The sequence below is a fragment of the Melitaea cinxia genome, chromosome 8 (genome assembly GCF_905220565.1).
Source record: "Melitaea cinxia chromosome 8, ilMelCinx1.1, whole genome shotgun sequence".
Classification (NCBI taxonomy): Eukaryota; Metazoa; Arthropoda; class Insecta; order Lepidoptera; family Nymphalidae; genus Melitaea; species Melitaea cinxia.
The window spans coordinates 15,340,145-15,361,715 of NC_059401.1; the positions used below are offsets into that span (position 1 = coordinate 15,340,145).

General features: G+C 33.9%; 1 protein-coding gene across 1 annotated transcript in view; it reads left to right on the forward strand.

Annotated features, from left to right (window-relative positions):
* Positions 1–205: 205 nt before the first annotated feature.
* Positions 206–21,571, forward strand: part of LOC123656074 (kinesin-like protein CG14535) — a 190,876-nt gene continuing 169,510 nt past the window's right edge. The window contains exon 1 of the mRNA XM_045591798.1: positions 206–916. Within this exon, the coding sequence (XP_045447754.1) occupies positions 206–916 (711 nt within the window). The remainder of the gene's footprint in view (positions 917–21,571) is intronic.

Below are 21,571 nucleotides of genomic sequence, written 5' to 3' on the forward strand. Positions count from 1 at the left end.
TAATTTCTGATTGTTTACGTCTAAATAATGAATTAATTGTTTAAAAACGTTTACATATTTTTATTCGTTTTTAAAATAATATTCCTAATCTTACTGTATACTATTTATTATAAAAGTTATAATGTTAATGTTTAGATAGGTGGATATTTTTTACCCAATTACATAATATACAGTACCTACAGCGGATATTGTAGTAAGACTGTTGATGGAAGACTCGGTTTTAAATGTAGTTAGTGTGTATGCGCCGCAAACTGGATGCGATGACAGTATGAAAGAAAGGTTTTGGGAGGATTTTGATGCGGTTATAATGAGAATACCAGAATGTGAGGAAATATACATTGGAGGAGATTTTAATGGACATGTAGGAAGGATGAATGACGGGTATGAAAGAGTGCATGGGGGCCGAGGTCACGGAGTCAGGAACCGAGACGGTGAAGTTCTACTGGAAGCAGCCTTGGCCTTTGACTTAGCAATAGCCAACACATTCTACCAAAAACGGGAACAACACCTTGTCACATACCGTAGTGGTCTACACTCTACCCAAATTGACTACATTCTTTTAAGAAGAAACAGGCTAAAATCGGCCAAGGACTGCAAGGTAATACCGAGTGAGAGTCTTGTCTCCCAGCATAGGCTACTGCTCCTGGATTTAACTCTGAGAGTTCAGAGTTTAAATAAGAGCCCGAAGCCCCCAGTTAGAACGAAATGGTACAGACTGGATGATAGGGAGATGGCTGCAGAATTCCGGGAAAGAGTGATTGGTAAACTGATAGAGATGGGAGATATGGTGGGGATGGGAGTAAACGAGTGCTGGAGTGAGATGGCAACGTGGGTGCGAAGTGTAGCAAGGGATGTCCTAGGGGAAACGAAAGGGAAAAGAAAGATAGAGAGGGATACATGGTGGTGGAATGAGGAAGTACAGACGATTTTGAAAGAAAAGAAGAATGCTTTCAAAGAATGGAAAAGAGTGGAAGATGGAAATGACAGAGAAAAGAAAATAAAAAGATTAGAATATCAAAATAGTAAAAAGAAGGCTAAGAAAGCAGTCGCGATCGCAAGGGCCAAGGTTCAAGATAAGTTGTATGATTTTTTAGAGAGCCCACAAGGTCAAAAAAATCTTTTTAGAATAGCGAGAGAGAGAGAGATGAATGCAAGAGATGTAAACCATATGAAATGTATAAAAGACGAAGCGGGGAAGATCTTGACGGACAATGAGGAAATAAAAGAACGCTGGAAGAGATACTTTAATAACTTGATTAACGAAGAAAATGAATGGAGCGGAGTGTTAGAAAATGTACGAAGTAATGAAGGAATGGTGAAAGAGGTAAGTATAGAGGAAGTGAAGATGGCAGTGCAGAGTATGAAGAATGGAAAAGCAGTTGGGCCAGATGGTATACCAGCGGAAGTGTGGAAGTTTTTGAATGCGGATGGATGGAAGTGGCTGACTTTATTTTTCAATAAGTTGCTGCAAGAAGAGGTTATACCCGAGGAATGGTGCTACAGTTCACTGGTGCCCATTTTTAAAAATAAAGGTGACATACAGGACTGCAGCAGCTATCGGGGAATAAAGCTCATGTCACATAGCATGAAGATATGGGAGAAAGTGATAGCGCGACGAATGAGAGAAGAATGTGAGGTCACACAGAACCAATTTGGATTTATGCCGGGCCGGGGAACTACGGACGCCATATTTGCACTCCGCCAACTCTGCGAAAAATATCGACTCGCACAAAAAGACTTGCATATGGTGTTCGTGGATCTGGAAAAGGCATACGATAGGGTCCCCCGTAAGGTTCTGTGGTGGGCTATGAAAAGGAAAGGAGTGCCAGAGAAGTATGTACGACTTGTTCAGGCGATGTATGATAGAGCTAGCACCCACGTCCGGTCCGAAGCCGGGGTAACTGACAAGTTCAGTGTGGCTGTAGGTTTGCACCAGGGGTCGGCTTTAAGCCCGTATCTATTTCTCCTGGTAATGGATGTTCTAACATCAGACATACAGGAGGAAGCACCCTGGTGTATGCTGTTTGCTGACGACGTTGTTCTTGTCGGAGATAATGTCCTTGGGGTACAGAGCAGACTGGGAAAATGGCAGGAAAGACTGGAGGGCGCGGGATTGAGGATAAGTAGGTCTAAAACCGAGCACTTGTTCTGCGATTTCAGCGGTTCGTCCGGTTTTTCCCATACTGCCTTGGATGGTGTATCCCTACCAGTCTGCTCCGACTTCCGCTACCTTGGGTCATTAATACAAAATGACGGCAACATAGACCGTGACGTGAAAAATAGAATAAATGCGGGATGGATAAAATGGCGACAGGTCTCTGGAACAGCTTGTGATCCACGAATGCCCCTTAAACTTAAGGGGAAAATCTATAAAACGATCATAAGACCTGTCGTAATGTATGGATCAGAATGTTGGGCAACAAAAGTGACGGATGAAAGAAGAGTGCACGCAGCCGAGATGAGAATGCTAAGATGGATGTGTGGAGTAACGAGGAAAGATCGGATTAGAAATGAGTATATAAGGGGAAGTTTGAAAGTAGCACCTGTGACAGAGAAAATAAGGAGCAATAGTTTAGCGTGGTATGGGCATGTAATGAGGAGGGATGACCGCTATGTCAGTAAAAGAATGTTAGGGATGAATGTCGAAGGACGAAGAGCGATCGGCAGACCGAAAAAGCGATGGATGGATTGTGTGAGTGAGGATATGAGAAAGAAAGGAGTAAGCACTGAAGTGACGAATAATAGAGAGGAATGGAAGAGAAAAACATGTTGTGCCGACCCTACATAAGTGGGATAAGGGCAGGAAGATGATGACCTACAGCGGATAGCAAGAAGCGGAGTTTGTTGCAGGTCTTCTCTGCAAAATCTACATTCTGAATCGGTGGTAGCTTAATTTTTTTTCGATAGTAAAAATGTTGATCAGTAAGGTTACTATTCGAAAGTATTTTTTAAGCATATTTGAATTATTGGATGGATTCTATTTAAAAAGAAATTTGACGCATAGATAAATAATAGTGTGCTATTACAAGGCTACTTGTATTATATTACATCGCGCAAAATATATGGTCCCCAAGGGACTAATTCCACGCCAAATAAGAATCGGGTAAATGCTAGTAATCGCATAAAGCTCGCTTATATATATGTATATGAAATTTTTTAACTGACGTCACAAAAAGAGAGGTTCTCAATTAGACGGTAGATTTTTATATGCTACCTCATAAATATTTACTGGGTTTTGATGACTTTTTTAAATCAAAAACTCATGCTTGTCTTGTGTATTTGAGTAATCACTAATAAATCGTATATAAACTACTCTATTTTGACTACCTAAGTTGTATTTACCTACCTATGTTGTATTACTTGTCGATGTATATTGAAGTCGGTTTTTTTAGCTTTGGAAAAGAACACTATTAAAATAGAACATTCCAGAAGTAAAACGAAACGTAGTAAGTTATTTAAAAGCCTGAATGTTAAAACAGTTACAGAATATGAATTTATAGCACGTAAAGTATTCCGTTTATTGTTTTAGCGGGGACGAGAGAAGGCAATTTCGCGTCACTCCTAACAGACAGACAGACACGTGACTTGTTATTAAATACCGTTATGTTTCGCGAAATCACACTTTGATTCGATATGCATAAATGTGTGAAAGGCCACAGAGGTTACGTCAAGATATATTAAACACACATATTCTGAAATGAGCTTGACATTCGAGCTTAATAGCGTTCGAAACTTGACAGATTAATTGACATTTAGGTACTGCCTTGTTATAAACTACAATTAAATTTCAGTACCAATATAACGGCGTAGCTTGACTTAGCTTTCAAATCGCCGAGAAGCCTATTTCGTCTTTTATTGACTTCTTTAAAATATGATTTAAATTAGCCTAAATAAAATTGCATAAATTTCCTCTCATCACTTACTGATAGTTAAATAATAAAAAAAAAACTTGATATTTGTAATTCGTAATAATAAGGTATTAGTACTGATATAAAAGTTTCTACAATAAATATTGTAAACATCCCATAAAACTATAAAACATCAACGCCAAAGAATATTAACTTAGGCGCATCAAATATTTAAAATTCTAAATATAAGCAACTACCATAGTTCTACGAACGACACAAGAATCAGCTCGCGGGCAATTTGTAAATTATTTCTGGCGTACGGTACGCCTATTAGAACATCTTGATAGCTGTCTGTCGACTTCTTTCAACGTCTATTTAAAAGTAACAGTGACTCAACAGCGAGTTGTCTTCGAAAAATCGAAGTACACCGTATTTTCAACCTTGATTCACAGTTATAAGACCAAGGACATTCCATTCAATGTTAAATATTCATTTGTCGCTGATATATTTATGTTTATCTAGTAGCCAGTATAGATTGACCCGTCTCTAAATGTTTCAGATTGATTTTGGGAGTATTTCAAATATTGTTAGTGTTTAAAGAGTTCAATTTGAACTGGTTTCATTCTGGTTTCGGTAGCATTTTGTTATGATGTCGGCTTCAAAGCGGGATGTGGATTAAATAGAATTTTAAGTGCAAGACGTATGGGATATATTTATAGTTTATCGGAAGAGAAATGCGATTTACAATCTTCGGTTGATTTATCAGTGAAATATTGGTTTGAGTGTTTTATTTCGTTTTACACGGAAATCATTATTAATAGTTTTATTTGTATCATATATAATATAGGTATAAGGAACTACTTGGTTTGAAAAAGACCGACAAAATTGTCGCAATGTTACTTAATAAGCATAAAAACTCTAAGTAATTTAACCTAACAACCTAAACAAAACCTAAAACCTAACCAAAAGTTTTTATTTTATGTGCTTCTATCACAGAAATAGTATATTATTAGGATTTTTTTAGCAATTTTGAATTTAACGTTTAATTGCCGTTAATCTTTGGGGTTTTTAATGGACTGATTTTAAAATCAACTTAAATAAATAAGAAATATATTTCCGTTTCAATCTATTTCTTCTATCTATTATATGCTCCAAATTGTAGAACTCGTGAAAGCGTAGCTGTTAACATAATTTCCCTGACAATGCATTAGTTACCTAATCTTCAGTTTTTAAACACAAAATTAAAAAAAAATGAGTCAAAAACTTTATGCAGTCTGAGAATTAACAAAATATCATTAATACGGAGTTCGGTATTTCAAAATGTTTTCAGAATCGCATAAATTATCAAGTGTAGTTCGTGTAAAGGGCATGAGTTATAGCGGAACGCGACGACGGCTCGTCGCAGATTTAACATAGTATGTTTGATTTATTTACTACGCCCCGGAAACCGTAAGCATGTTTGTTTTTTGATATTCTATTAAAACTTGTAATGATGTAAAATGTGTTTAATTTAACGTTGACTACCATGGCAACATAGAAGACATTTTTGCCTGTGTTTACTATGAATCATTAACTATGTTTAATTTGTAAGAATCATTATATTAGTGATACGATCTAATTTTGCACTTCAGATTGTTCATTAGAATTTTCTATTACTTAATCTTGAAGCTTGCAAATTAGTAATTAGTATTAAATAATAATAATGTTCCTAAAAGTACCTTCTTAATATCAGAATCCAACGATATTAATATTTTTGTTTATTAATGTAAAAATTTGTAAGGGATGTTTATGTAAGTATGTAGGGTATCATCACTTCAGCCAATCGCAGTCCACTGTTGGACATAGGCCTCTCTAAGCTCGCACCAAAATGACGTAAACTCATGTATTTTGCCCATAGTTACCACGCTGGACAGGCAGATTGGTGACCGCAGGGCTAGCTTATTCTGTTATGTAGGAGATGCATTATATTTTCTCTTCTCGATACGGATCGAGGCAGGAAAAAGGCCACAGTCAAAAAGAAGACCACTACCACCTACGCTTGATCACAAATATCAAAAATTAATTTAGAGTTAACGTATTTACTGATACATATTTAAAAATAGAATTATTTAACAATAATTTACATATTTGACATTGCATTGTATATTTCAAATAATTTCTGTATGTATTAAAAAAAATATATATTTTCTTGTTGTGTTAATTAATTATTTAATTTAAGAGGTTGACTTATTATTGGCATTACTAAATTATTGACATGAATTTAATTTAATCGGTTATGAATATTGTATAGGTGTGTGCACTTTGATATAAATATCCTATGTTATTATTTTCCTATGTTTATTTTTGTTTTCTTTTATTTCTGTTTTTCATTAATTATGTTTGTATAATGCTGTTTGATTGTATGGACTTTGTCTGAAATAAAAATTATTATTATTATTATTATTATATTTAGTTTGTTGTTATTGTTTTTTTTTTAAATCAAGAAAAACTTTTTTGTCTTAATTAGGTCTTTTCATTATGATAAAGGTTTTAAGACATGTATACGCACAAGTTGGGTAAAAATTGTAACTTATGATTGACAGACAAAACATAATCAAAATGATTAGGCTGACACATGCTATATAAGAGATTTTAATGCATTTTAAATTTCAGTTAAAAAAATATTATATTATTATAATCGTATTGTATAGTAAGACCTGTCGCATTTAGTGTGTCAAAATGATTAAGTGGTATAGCTAGGCGTTTAATTGAAGAACGTTACTAAATTACATAGTCTTGCCTTAAATAATGTTACAAAGAATATTTTTTTCTTATTGCACGTAACATTTATTACTATTCTAGTGTGTTAGTTTAATACATCAATTTAAAACTATTAAAAATATATAATAACATTTATTATTCGAAGTGATCTCCATTGGCTGCAATACAGTCCCTGAAATATTGACGCCAGTTATCAATAGAAGCACGCACTCTTTCCATGAGAAAATTCTTCATTACCAATCATATGGATTGTTTTAGGAACTCATATTTCAAAATATTTAAGGACTTATATTTCAAAAGGTTTGCAGTTTCAATTTAGTACACTGTTGCATGTTCAATAAACGTTAAAAGTTATGCATTAATATTAAAAATCAAAGAAATAAATTTAAATACAATAATTAAACAAAAATAATTAAACACCGCGTTGGCGCAACGGTTACAGCCATGGATTGTAACTGTTGCGCTGGCGGTTGCGGGTTCGATCCCTGCACATGACAAACATTTGTATTGGCCATACAGGTATTTGCCGTGGTCTGGGTGTTTGTGCAGTCCTTGTGGGTCTCCCCATCCTGCCTCGGAGAGCACGTTAAGCCGTCGGTCCCGGTTGTTATCATGTACACCTGATAGCGATCGTTACTCATAGTACGGAAGATATCCGCCAACCCGCATTGGAGCAGCGTGGTGGATTAAGCTCTGATCCTTCTCCTACATGGGGAAAGAGGCCTATGCCCAGTAGTGGGATATTACAGGCTGAAGCGTATCTTTCAAAATACTTAAGGACTTATATTTTAAAAGGCTTGCAACTTGAATTTAGTACATGTTGCATGTTCAATAAACGCTAAAAGTTATGCATTAATATTAAAAATCAAATAAACAAATTTAAATCCAATGATTAAAATAAAAATCAAATATAAATAAAGATGGTATCGAGTAAAAATAATATGAAATATTCACGATAGATGAACCCATGGGTATAATAATGATGCGATGATTAACACCGGTTATTCATATGCCAATACACGTGATTTACTATAGACCTTTGTCTCTCCGACAGTACAATTACAGGCTAATATACGAGATGCTGTGACAACGATGGTCACCTCAATGGAACAAGACAAAATTATGAATATCTTAGGCTGTACTAGTACTACACAGATAATAAATTTCTAAACAAAAAAGAACAAGTCAAAATGTATGATAAAATGAATATATAAATAATTTTCACATACACACACGTATGCTCCTAAGACAGGCAAATAATGTCCATATAATAGGACTTATAGGTAACAGGTTTTTTTTTTTTTTTTGAGGAATCGAAGTCACAACTTCTGGGGCAGAAACAACTTTGCAAACTGAACCAACAAACTAAACATATAATGACTTTATGATGTTGAAGCTGATGAAATCTTTAGAGACGTCTTGCTGTCATATTCTTATTTGATAAATAAAATATTATCTTAGACTTTGATTATGGTTTTGTTAACTAACTTTAAACAAGAAGAGGTTTTACGTTTGTTTAAATATAATAACATATCTTACGTACATTCGCTGATATCTTTGTTTGTGAAACCATTTTTAAAAATGATTTTGTTTCAAAGATATTCTGCTGTGACTCCACAATCCACATATTCCACAAAATTAAGATTATAAAAGACTCTTGGGGGAAATCAAAATAATTACGCAAAACTAATAAACTTCTTTTAATTTTTTTTATTTCATTTATATTCAGTAAAATTATAGTTTACACCAGCAAAATTCAAACTTATGGTATATTTTAGCAAAACTTTAAAATAAAACTTCAAAAAGAACTGATCACCAGTATTATATTAGTTTTCAAACTTAAATACAAGAGAAGAACAATAAATAATCAGCAATAAGCAACAAACGGAGATCCGACGCCAACTTTCATCGCTCGGACGTATCGTAGCCACAAATAACATTTTCGGATCTGAAACTATTGTCAATAAACTAGTCCCATCGATTCTAGTTCAAAGGGGAAATTTCAAAACAACATAGAGCCACCGAAAACAATAAATCAAATCGACGACGCAACAGAAACGAAATAAACGAAATTCTAACAAAACTTTCATTTCATTCTCGCCTGGCAAAGTGCACTTTGCTAGGAAACGGGACGCAACTACACGTTCTCGATTAGTTTTTTATTTTTTTATTTTTAGAATATTAACGCTTTGTATAATATTAAAAATAATAATATTGTTTTTTTTTTTTTTTTTTTTTTTTTTTTATACAATGATAGGCTTGCGTTTGACCACTATTTCACCTGATGATAAGTGAAAATGCGGTCTAAGATGGAGCACGCTTACCTAGAAGTAACCTATTCACTCGCGACTTAAAGATCCCCAGGTTATAATTTTCTGGAAACACAGACGCTGGTAGAGAGTTCCATTCTTTGGCTGTACGGATCAAGAATGTACTAGCGAATCGCTTAGTGCGTATAAGGGGAATGTCAACCATATAAGGGTGGCGTAACGCAGAGCGTCTGGTTGTACGATGATGGAAGGGGGAAGGGGGAATCAAGTTATGGAGTTCCTGCGCACACTCTCCGAAGTGTATCCGGTAAAAAACCGATAGGCCGGCCACCCTCCGTCGATGATGCAAGCTTTGCAGCTTTGCAGCGACCAGTGCATCATCACCGATGAGCCTCCTGGCTCGTCTCTCAATCGACTCGAGAAGCTCCAGCTGGTACTTGGCTGAGCCATCCCAAAGATGAGAGCAGTACTCCATGCATGATCGAACTTGCGCTTGATATAAATTTAGAAGCTGTTCCGGAGTGAAGTACTGTCTCACCTTCGAGAGGACGCCCAGTTTTCTGGCAGCTGTTTGAGCCTTTGTCTCTATGTATGAGCCGAAATTGAGTAAATTTTGAAGTAAAAAATACTTCATAACTTTTTTCTAAATTTAAACTAATATCACTGACATAGCTGCAGAGGTTTTGGTCACAGATAAATAAAATAATAGATTTAAAAAAAAACATTGTACGGTTTAAAAAAAGATTTCATTTCAAAAAAGTAATCCATCATTTTGAATATATGTAAACATTAACACAAAAGAAACACGATTCACTGAAATTTTCGTTATAAACAAATTCGCATCGTAACATTTACGAGATACAAACAAGTAGTTAGGATAACAGCTGTGTTTACCGCTAACCGTGGACAGTACTACATTAACCTCAGACTGAGATTGTTTTAACAGCTCCTAAATGGGTTACGGATTTGTCTCTTTTTACACAAACTTTTCGCTTAACAAAAACCTCTCCACTTTGAAGGAGATGCGGTATTGTTCGATGTACCGCGTAAAAATTTACCCGCTTTTTGGTAAACCTTGATAAAATAAATAAAATATAGAAAGTAAGAAGTTTACGAAAGCTTTAAAAGGATTTTCAAAGTTTTCAGAAGATATTATTTAAAATATATAAAATTTGCAAAAGTTTTTTATTCTTATTTTATAAAAGATAAAATTATTGTAGAAAAATACGATAGATATAAAGTATGAAAATACCATTCGTACAGATTTCGTGCTTAAATAGATTGTATGGTCTGATTTAAAACTATGTGTCATAGAAATAGAGTAAATAGCAATAAAACCAACAGTTACAAAACAAAAAATAAAAAAACTAAGCACATAAAGCCACTAAAAAACTAACAATCAATTGTAAAAAGTTACTGCATACGGTTTATATTTTCCCGCAATTTCAATAGAATCTCTATTTCCACAGATAAAAATACATACGCTTGTCGTACGCCGCCATGTTTTGACGCCACTAGATTTGCATATGAAAGCCATAATTCGGTGACATGGAAAATTTAATCTTTCTGATGATTTAAACAGAGTCTCACGGCTCGCTAACCTAATTTACGAACGAAATATTTTGAAAACTTCAATCTAATTAAAAACAATGTTTTTCTTTTCAGGTAAGCTGTGTCACGATACTGCTTTGTAAAGGTGAAAAAACGTTACATTACTAATATTAGTGTCTCTAATGTTTTTTATTTTTTCTACCTTAAAGTTATAAATTTATTGTTTTCAATTTTGTGACAAATTAAAGGAATAAATTAACATTATTATTGAAGAAATCTACTAGTAGCTAATTTTACAGAATAATAATTACTAGATTTTATTTTAATATACCATTAATTGTGTCACATATTGTAATAAAAACTGCGACAATATTTCGTTCCCCATATAATTTATTTTTCCTAAGAATGTGGGAAACATAACGTTTGTCAAATAAAATTAAAAGAGTTTTAAGTTGAACGAAAGTTTTGATTAGAACCTCATGTCTAGTCTCTATTTAAATATGCAGCGGCGCTGTTTGACGGTTCACATGGCGGAAACGCCGTCAGAATTTCTTAAAATCAGCACAGAATTTTGTGAAACAATGTAGGTTTTTTCGCGGTACCAGTGGACGCTAAAGTACTAGGAAAGCATTTTACTCAGAAACGATAAGAAGCTTCGCATCCTACAGACATAAAGCTGGCGAAGGACGAGCGTGCACTTAAAGACTTGTCTTCGTTTATGCTGCCCTGGTACATGCTGGACAGAACTGAAGCAAACTACTAGGACACTTATTACTTTCGGAAAGAGTCTATAATCGTCAAATTCATATTTTCCAAAAGCAGAGCATAAACTGGTTTTCATTTGCAAAACCAACATTGGTTTTCGTAACTTTCAAAGGATTTTCTGCCTTATTCTCTTGAGCATAAATGAGTGTTTTAGTTATAAGTCCATCAACTCCGGTGGCATTTAAAAGTTTACGACATATTAAAATCCTAGCACTTATTTGTTCTGTGAAGATCTTCGGTCACAAGATCGTAAACTACATTTTACTGTTATCAAAATGGTTTGACGACAAATTCTTTCGGATTAAACTACTTATTATAACTTTAAGTAAAATCAAATTTATTTTGTGTCTAGCTACGAATCGAATCGATTTATTTAAATACAATTTTACTTGCCATTACAGGTTTGAACACTTACTTTCAAGACGTATCTTTGAATCAGAAATAGTCCCTAAACTACTTTTATAATCAGTCTGACTGTCATGACCAATCTACACTTAATCAATAAAAAGTAATCAATAATCAGTAATTTTATTTTAGTGGTAACTTGTTTTGCGATAATTATCAAAATACAACACATATGTAAAGAAAAGCTCAAGATGATATTATAATGATAAGGATAATTTAAAAAATATACTCAATACGAAAGAACGAGCATGCATAGCTTATAAACTAAAGCACGTAATCGTCAGTAAAGAATTCCAAACCGTAAGCGTGTTACAATTTTTTTTTACACTACAATCTTTAACTAACTTCTTTTTTTCCAACACTATCCATTTTATCTCCTTCATTGAACTAATTAAAAGCATTTATCTCCGAGGAGAAACACTGTATGTTTCATCCATTAGGCTCCATATCGAAAATCTTTCATTAACTTAGGCTTTGTCTGCGAGCTAGACCTTATCGGAGCTTTTATTTTTCCTACGCAAAAGTTCAGCGGTCTTTAAACAATGGAGAGAAACATTAGCAATAGGTCTGTCTCAAGGATCGCTCGAGGTACGATAAGATTTGGCAATTGTATGGCGTACATTTTGAACTAAAAGTTTGGAAATTTTGATGCTCAAAGTGTAATGGCATATTTCGGTAGGGGTTTAGTGTTTGTGTGTAGTTTTCAAAAGTGTTTTAGTGGCTTCATTCAACGCAACATCGAGAGTCTCGGCTTATATGCACTTTTAACTTGATGCCACATTTAGGACTTTTTTTTTGTAAATTAAAACACATCTAAGGAACTTTGTTTCCCGTTTCTTTTGTTGAAAAATCATGCATACTTTACGTGCAATTAGTTACATAACCAACAACTTCAGATCGGCAGACTTGTGACTACGTGTTGCCATTGCATTAATAAGCGATTCCACTTATTATTCTACTTAAAAAGAGAAAATTATTTAAAAAAAGAATCGCTGCTATTAAAGTTAGATTTATGTAACAGAAACAACTAACTTCTTTTAGCTTATTACATATAATAATTATCAATATAAGAGATATTTCGGTTTATTTTCATTCTGATTCGGTTATTCTCATTTTTATTTTTATTCTGAATGATAATAATTTAATGTCATTTACTTTACTCCGTTATCATAAACGATAATCATAAATCAAGAATTTAATCATTGAGACAATTCTAATTATCATAAAGCTAACTAACTAAATTAATCGTTATTAATACGATTACCACACAACGGTACATATATATACTAGCTGACCTGGCGAACTTCGTACTATCGTTCGTAAATAAAATATAGCCTATATTTTAAGTTCGACAAAATTACATGTCTGTGCGAAATTTCATTAAAATCGGTTAAGTAGTTTAGGGTTCCATCGCGGACAAACAACGTGACGCGTAGTTTATTTATATTAAGATATATATTGCGTTTATTTCTAGTCAGGGTGGTATATGGTAGTGTATTTTTTTCCCAACGTGCACTCTTATAGCACGAAAAGCCGTCGATCCCAGTTGTTATCAAAAACTCTAAAATAAAAAATAATAAACAATCTATCCATCAACTTGCAGTGTAGCCGCGTGCTGGATTAAGCTCATTTATAGTGTTTAAAAATAAGATTTTTACTAGCTATGTAACTTTTACATCACGATTAAGTCCAATTCATTTCTGAAACTAAAAACCCGTTCAGGAAACCCCAGAAATATTTATAAGCAAAAGTTTATTTTCTTTACAATGTCAGTAGTCAGTCAGTCAGTCAGTCAGTTCAGCTTATTGCAGTCGACTGCTGGACATAGGCCTCCCCAATGTACATAATGTATATTTTATGATATACTAAATTAGATAAAATGGTTATACTAAGTAAAGATAAAGTAATGGTTACTTACTAGACTACACACAAAATTGTCTACGAGTATTTCATTTTATCTTGGAATTTCAAAGGATCTTCCGCTATCCCCGGCGCCGCTATTAACGTCGAACCGTTATTTGACTTTCTGCTCATTGAGAGATAACCTTTATTTAAAACTGGTTTCTTATTTACATACTATATCATTTTGGTGAATCCAAAAAAAATGCTTGTCTAATAATCCCCTTTTATCGATCGAGATTTGACAAGTACCTTATGAGTCATCCCTAATATTTCACTGACCAAATTTTCGTTATGTTTTGAGTGTATGAGCAAACACAGTTATCATATTATTTGTATTATTTTATACCATACTTCGTATTCGTTTCATTCGTATTAATTGTTATTATTAATCGTTGAAATTCAGGATGTACTCAGTGGGTATGAATTGTTATGATAATGTTTTTGGATGTAAGGATCGCAATAACAGTCGGCTATCCCGTTTATTATTATTGTTATTAGTGTTATAACGCTCTAATGTCTGGACAGATGTAAGGCGTTTATACAAAATGTTGCCACGCCATTGCTAATAATTTCGACCTTTATTTTTCGCGCTACGATATTTTTTGCGTTAATCGCTTTACAAAGGTTAAGCAATTAACACATTATATTATTATTTGTTAAACGACTTAAAAAAGTGGAAGAATTAAGGTATCTATATACGTTAACTTTGACTAAATCCACTCATGTTTTTTTCTTTTGTTTAATAAGATTAATCTGAAGAAGTAAATTCACCAAATCAGAATATGGTTTTTGAAAATTATGTTGTGAAATAGAGAACAGTGTATTTTAGTGACTAATACTTTTACTTCATTAATGCTTTGTCGACAATCCAATTTTTGGAATATTTAGATGACCTGTACTTTTAATAAGCAATAAACGAAGGTTATGTTTTATAATATAGCAACATTATGACAATTATGAGAAATCTACACAGTGTGTAATCACATTTAAAAAAAAAAAAAAAAAACTTAAGAAAAATTTATGAAAATAAATCAACAACTTGGCCATGGATTAAACTGATTGTTGAACTTCGATGAATTTTCTATCTATCCCATCTATTATACGATTTTTTAAGCATATTAGTTGTGTTAATAATTACACAAAAGAGATGTTTTAATCGTAAATATTTATTCAACTTATAGTTGAAACGTTTATAAATTGGCGTCTGTGCGCTATCATTGACATCACAAAACAACGAGCTGTCCTGTCCGCGTATCGTCGAATTAATTAAGCGGCGTGTCGTGTCGCCGCGCTGGTCGTGTCGGTCACGTCACGTGGCGTGTCCTATTAATCAATCAAGTGACCATTTCATTTGTCGAGTCCCTAAAGTTAAGGGATGTTTTTTGGCTTCAACCGTTGATTACTCTCGTTAATTGTTTAATTTTTTGGTTGGTACTAAATTGTTATTGGGTTGGATTAACTTTTACCTATGAGGTTTCTTTTAATGTGCTTTTTAACCAACTTCCAAAAAAGGAGGAAACTCTCAGTACTTTAGACTAGGTGGACCGATTTCGTGCGTGTCATGTAGTCCCATTTAAATCTAACTGCGATCTAATGACTCCTTTTTGAGTGATCTTTGATAACTCGCATTTACCTGAATATTTTTTCGACTATTAACGTTGTATTACTTGTCTATGTAATTGAAGTCGGTTTTTTTTTTCGTTTGCGAGAAATACAATTCGTTAACGTCACCCATCATGAAAGTGTGTTTAAAATCTTCTAATTTTGAACTTGGTTGGAAAAAACAATCTTTGCTTGATTCTCAATTTCATATATAATTTGACAAAGGACATGGGGAAAATTATGTGAAGTAACTTTGTCAATTAAAATTTAATTTTTGAAGTATCACAATCGTTCTCAGTGTGAATACATGAGAAATACGGGTTCAAGTTTGAAACAATTCATACAGCCGTTATATTAGAATGTAGAATAATAGTAATTATGTTATGATTTTAACTGAGGTAGGGCACAAAAGGAAATTTCCTGTTCAAAATATGGAGTAGCCCGACTAGGGTATTACCTCGACCTTACAGAAGATCACAACTAAATAATACTGTTTTCAAGCACTATTGTGATCCTGTTAGTAAGTAAAGTGACCAGAGCTCCATAAGGTCAACAGCGCGCTTGCGATGCTTCTGGTGTTATAGACATCCATAAGCTACGATAATCGCTTACAATCAGGTGAGCCATACGGTTGTTTGCCGACCTAGTTATATAAAAAAAAAATGTACGTAGAAAATAAAGAATTTTAGCATTTTGTTTTGCAACAAAATATTTTTTGTTGCACTCTTTTTGACAGCTTACCCTTTTGCTTTTTGGGTTTAGTAAAAAAAAACTTTATTTTCAGTTACAACATACAAGCACAAGGTATTTATTTAATTAATTAAAAGTTTTAATATTTAATTTATTTACAATATAATAAAATACATCAGATGCGGCCGACGTAGAGACAGCTAGCGGGAACAGGCGACATTCCTCGTTTTAATTAAAAGTTAAGATTCATTGGGACGGCGTTAATTTCTTTGCCATCTCTGAAACAGATGACGTTTCTATACAACTGTATAGATAAGAATAATTTGTACCAGACGTGAGTTTCATTGTAAGGTTTTGTATGAATTGTTACTCTTCCTTCGATCGAGCTTGGTTTGTATTTTGAACCAACTTCAAAAAGGAGGAATTTTGTGCTACGGTTGTTTTTTATGTGTGTATTACATCATTATTTTTTAGTGCATGTACCGATTTGTTAAAATATTTTATGTAAATATTAACCCTTATTAACCCTTATTAACTTCTCACTAATATGTTTAGCTACTCGGATTATGAGGCTAGACACATAGACAATACATTTTATTTAGTTTTTTGACATATAGTTATATGTAAACGTCTAATAAATCAATGAACGCCGGCTGCATGCACGAAAGGATTGTCGCGTTAGGCTCTTGGTACGCTTGCGCCGCATCTATCTCTCTTCCACTCGATTGGCCTATGCTTTCGAGGAGATGTTTTGTTATGACGTTGTCATGTTAAACTATCGTCTGTAAACCCACTTTACAGACAACCAATTTTTTATATACCTATTATTAAATTTCCTTTTTTTGAGTCCTTTTCTAACATAGAAAAGAAAAAAAAAAAACCGAATATTTCTAATCTTATGTATTCTATATCTCCGAAACAAAACTGACGAAAAAAAGCCGATATATAAATCGGAAATAACATATCGGATATTAACCGGAAATAGCCGAAACAGTAGACAGTTTATAGTTTTAATATTTCATGAAATGCATAAACCCAAGTTCTAGGTTCTAGTAACAAATTTGATAAACTTAGGTATTGTTATAAGCGATATAACAGAGTTCATCGACCTTTGTATGAAAAACCTTTAATTGAAAACAAACTGTATTGTTAATTAAAACTGAGGAACAAAACGGGAAACACAATTATTTCTCTTATGAGCACTTTCAAACAATGAAAATTTTTCGATATGACAAAATAATTGTAATTATATGATAATAATGATAATTGCTACAAGGAGAGGCAATAAATTACCAGCAGGTAACTATAGAGAGGTCGGGGCGGACGGAAACAAAAATTGCAGGCGTTTGTCAAAGTCCCCCCCACGGAAATGGTGCATAAATAAAGTCCAGTTAAAAAAATATGCGAGTCCCCTACTACGTGTCACAATATTACGTTTTTCTGATGCTATAACTAAAAAGTTATGTTTAAAAGAGTGAGAACTGTAAAGTCGGTTAGATTTAATAGAATTCAGTCTGTAACATTCCGCTGTTGGGTATAGACCTCTTTCTCCATGAAGGAGAAGGATTGGAGCTTAATCAACCACTTGCTCTGCTGCGTGTTGGTGGATATATTCCTACTATCAGTCATAATCGCTATCAGTATTTATGATAAGAACCGGGACCAACGGCTTAACGTGCTCTCCGAGGCATGGTGGGCAGACCCACTAGGGAACTCATACAAACTAGAAAGAAATAAGTCTATTAATACAAATATCCATCCCGAGCGGGAATCGAACACGCAAACCGTCGGTTTTTTAGGCGACTACTCGCGCTATTACACCAGAGCGGTAGATTTAATAAACCATTAAAATAATAGTTTCTTATAAAATAGTAATTTAATAAATGCATAATAAAAGTATATATCCTAAAGATGAATTGTCACGAAGAAAAAATACTGACATTTTTAAATATAAAGTACACATTACTGTCTAATAGTTACTGTTACTGTAAAATGTTATATCCAAAAAGGAAACAAAAAACACATGATTTTTTTACATGCTTAACTCAAGATTAATTTTACATATCCTTAAGAATCAAACTTATTATAGTGACTTTAATTCAAGAACTATTTCAAATTTCAATAGTAGGGGCAATGATCTATAGCGCATTTCACAAAGTAAGCCATAAAATTGGGCGTAAAAATAGCCAGTAATAACATTCAGCCTGTGGGTCTGACGGTACGTACATACATTAAAATTATTGTAGTTTTACTAAAGAGTTATTTTTAACATTAATTTCAAGAGAATTATTATAATACACTGACAAATATTCATGTATTTTGCCCATAGTTAAACCGCGGGGCTGGCTTTGTCGCACCGAAGACGCCGCTGCCCGCCTTCGGCCTGTGTATTTCAAAGCCAGCAGTTGGATGGTTATCCCGCCATCGGTCGGCTTTTTAAGTTCCAAGGTAGTAGTGGAACTGTGTTATCCCTTAGTCGCCTCTTGCAACACCCACGGGAAGAGAGGGTGGCTATATTATTTAATGCCGTAACCAATACATGAGTTCACGCCATTTTTGGCGTGAATTTGTGGAGGCCTATGTCCAGTAGTGGACTGCGAAAGGCTGATGTGATGTGACAAATATTTGATATGTACTGATAATTCAGTTTTCTTCTGCGGTGTGCATAAGTTCATTGTTGTTATTATTGTTACGATTCACTATCATTCACTAATACACGGATGAAATAAAATAAGCTTATTAATTCCCACAGCTGAGTACTTACACCATAAGGTAAAATTTATACCAGTTACATTTATACAAGAACGCCACCCACTTACAAGGGTCCTTCCTGTTAACAGCTTTAAGGTTTTGATTACAATTTAACTTTCAGAGTTGGTATATTGATTTCAATTTATGGATCATTTAAAACAGTTTATGTTCAGGTTAAAACATATACAATCAGTTACTTTATCTTTTAGGTTTTTAAACCCTAAAGGTGCCAATGGACGTGTCACTTAAGCATAAGATAGACAGTGATAACCGTTCTTTTACAGTTTTTTATTGTGTATGTCGTCATGTCGTGTCTCCTGGGGGGGGGGGGGGATTGGGTCGGTAACGCGCTTGCGATGCTTCTGGTGTTGCATGTGTGTTATAAGCTACGGTAATCTCATATCATCAGGTGAGCCGTACGCTTGTTTGCCGAACTAGTGATATAAAAAAAATGTTATAAATATATTGCCTGTGTTCGCGAGTTCGATTCGCGTTCGTGGCGGCTATTTTACCATTATTTTCTAACATATATTTTTCTGGCCCAGTTGTATGTATCTGTATGTCTTCAATATGTGTGGATGAGTGGCTACTATCTCAAACCTGTGTACCTGATTGATTCATAATAGATGGTAGATTGAGTTCCAGCCCTTCCTCATAAAGGATATGTTTATACAGGAGATACAGCATAATGTGAAATAAAGTAACATTTAAAATTAAAGAAATGCGTGCGTTCAATGCTGTTTAACTAGGATTGAATTCCAGCCCTTCCTCATAAAGGATATGCTTAGACAGCAGATATAGCATAATTAATGTGAAATAAAGTAACATTTAAAATTAAATAAATGCGTGCTTTCAATGCTGTTTAACTAATTATTATTTTTTATTATCTTAGAAATATGGATTAATTTGATGTCACCGTCGTAATGTTGATGGCAAGGAAGCCGTTTTGTATAGGAGTTCGTCCCGCTTGGTCAGTTTTTACTATGTATTCAGTGTGTGCGCTAAGAAATGTATCGAAAGAGCAATGGCGGTCAATGACTGGCAGTAAACGTCAGAAATTACTGCGGGAAAGATTAAAAACTCGTTTTACTGCTAAATCAATAACGATGCCAAATAAAATGCTTTAAATTCTCAAATTAACGACGGTATTAGCGTGTTTCTATAGTCTTGTAATTTGACGCGAATAATGAGATATTTTTATTATTACTTTTTGGTGTTGTTTTATTAATGTAAATTGTTTCATTGTAAATGTTTTTGATATGCGACAAGGGTAATGTAATTTCGATAAAGTCCATATGAATTCTGACAAATTAGTGCTGTTAGTGTTATCAATTGACACATTGACGTTTAACAGCTTCATCGAATGGTAATAATACTATCCTTGTTTTCAAATTTAAATTTAGATTGTTAGGTACCTTAACCGCACCGATCAATCTCCTTCGTGTATTCTCAACTCTGACATTGGCGAAATCAACCGAGCACCACTGGCATAACTGGAAGCCATTAAACCCATCAATCAATCAATAATATTATTAAATTATTCAATGATTCGTGTATTGCCGATAAGCGTACAAAAATAATTGTAACTGGATAAATACAACAGAATTAATACTCCTAACGAGAAAAAAAATATATTTGAATATCGAACTTTTAGATACATATTTTTAGTCGCTTTTCCTTTTTGGTAATTAAATTCGTCTATTTTACTAAAACGCCGTGTAAGTTGCGTAACAGTGATTTGTAAAAACCAACAATTGACATGAAAATGTCGGTGTACGTAACAACGGACCACGGCTACGCTACCTTTGACTGTACAAATACATCACTACCCCAAAATGTAACGTGTTTGAAGTTTTCGAGTACTGAAAATGTAGTTCCCGTGGGAAAACTTTCAACGCTGATATGATCTTTCATCGCTTAAAAGCGAACTAGAGACAGCTATGTTTGAAATTTAAATCAACTGATGTTGGGAATTTGTGTTATATACATTATATATGAATAAATATATACATATATATACATACGTGTGTGTATGGAATAAACCATATCTTTTACTTCCTTAATGATACTGTTTATGTCAATGAAGAGTTTTCATACATATAAGCAAATAAAAATATTCCACAGTTTATGAAAAACATTAAATGTGATATAAAATATATGTATGATTATAGACTAGAATTTTTTTTTCGTTTGACTTAAATTCTTGGTTTTATAGAGAGCATTATTTTATTCTAACGTTTTACCTTTTTGATCAATCAAGTTGTATTAATTGGGCAAGAAATAGTACAAACATTTGTATTGGCCATACAGGTGTTTGCCGTGGTCTGGGTGTTTGTGCAGTCCTACTGGGTCTCCCCACCGTGCCTCGGAGAGCACGTTAAGCCGTTGGTCCCGGTTGTTATCATGTACACCTGATAGCGATCGTTACTCATAGTAGGGAATATATCCGCCAACCCGCATTAGAGCAGCATGGTGGATTAAGTTCTGATCCTTCTCCTACATGGGGAAAGAGGCCTATGCCCAGTAGTGGGATATTACAGGCTGAAGCGTAAGAAATAGTGCACATTGGATATATGTAGACACATATAACGGCTTACTTTTATGATAGCATTGGCAACGTATCCAATTATTCCTTTCAATTTTCAGGAATAAAAATAATTATTAAAAAGATCAGGAGCTATCGTCACGTTTAAATTTCATTTAAATCTTTTAAAACTCCACGTATTGTTGCGCATTACACGCACAGACAGTTCTGTTCATTTCGTTCCGATTTACGGATTTATAATTTTTTTTTATTCATTTCCCTTCACCATTAAAACACTTCAATGAAACCTTTATTAGATGAATGGGTAACGGTTTGTAAACATTGTTAGGGATAGTTTTTATTTAAGTCCAAAAAGAGATCTTTATCCCTCTTAATCCAACAAATTTTTGTATATGAACGAAAGAGACGAAATATCAACTATACGTACTACTAACAAATATCAATTTCCGTAATAAGCAATCAATAGATACAATGTAATACAA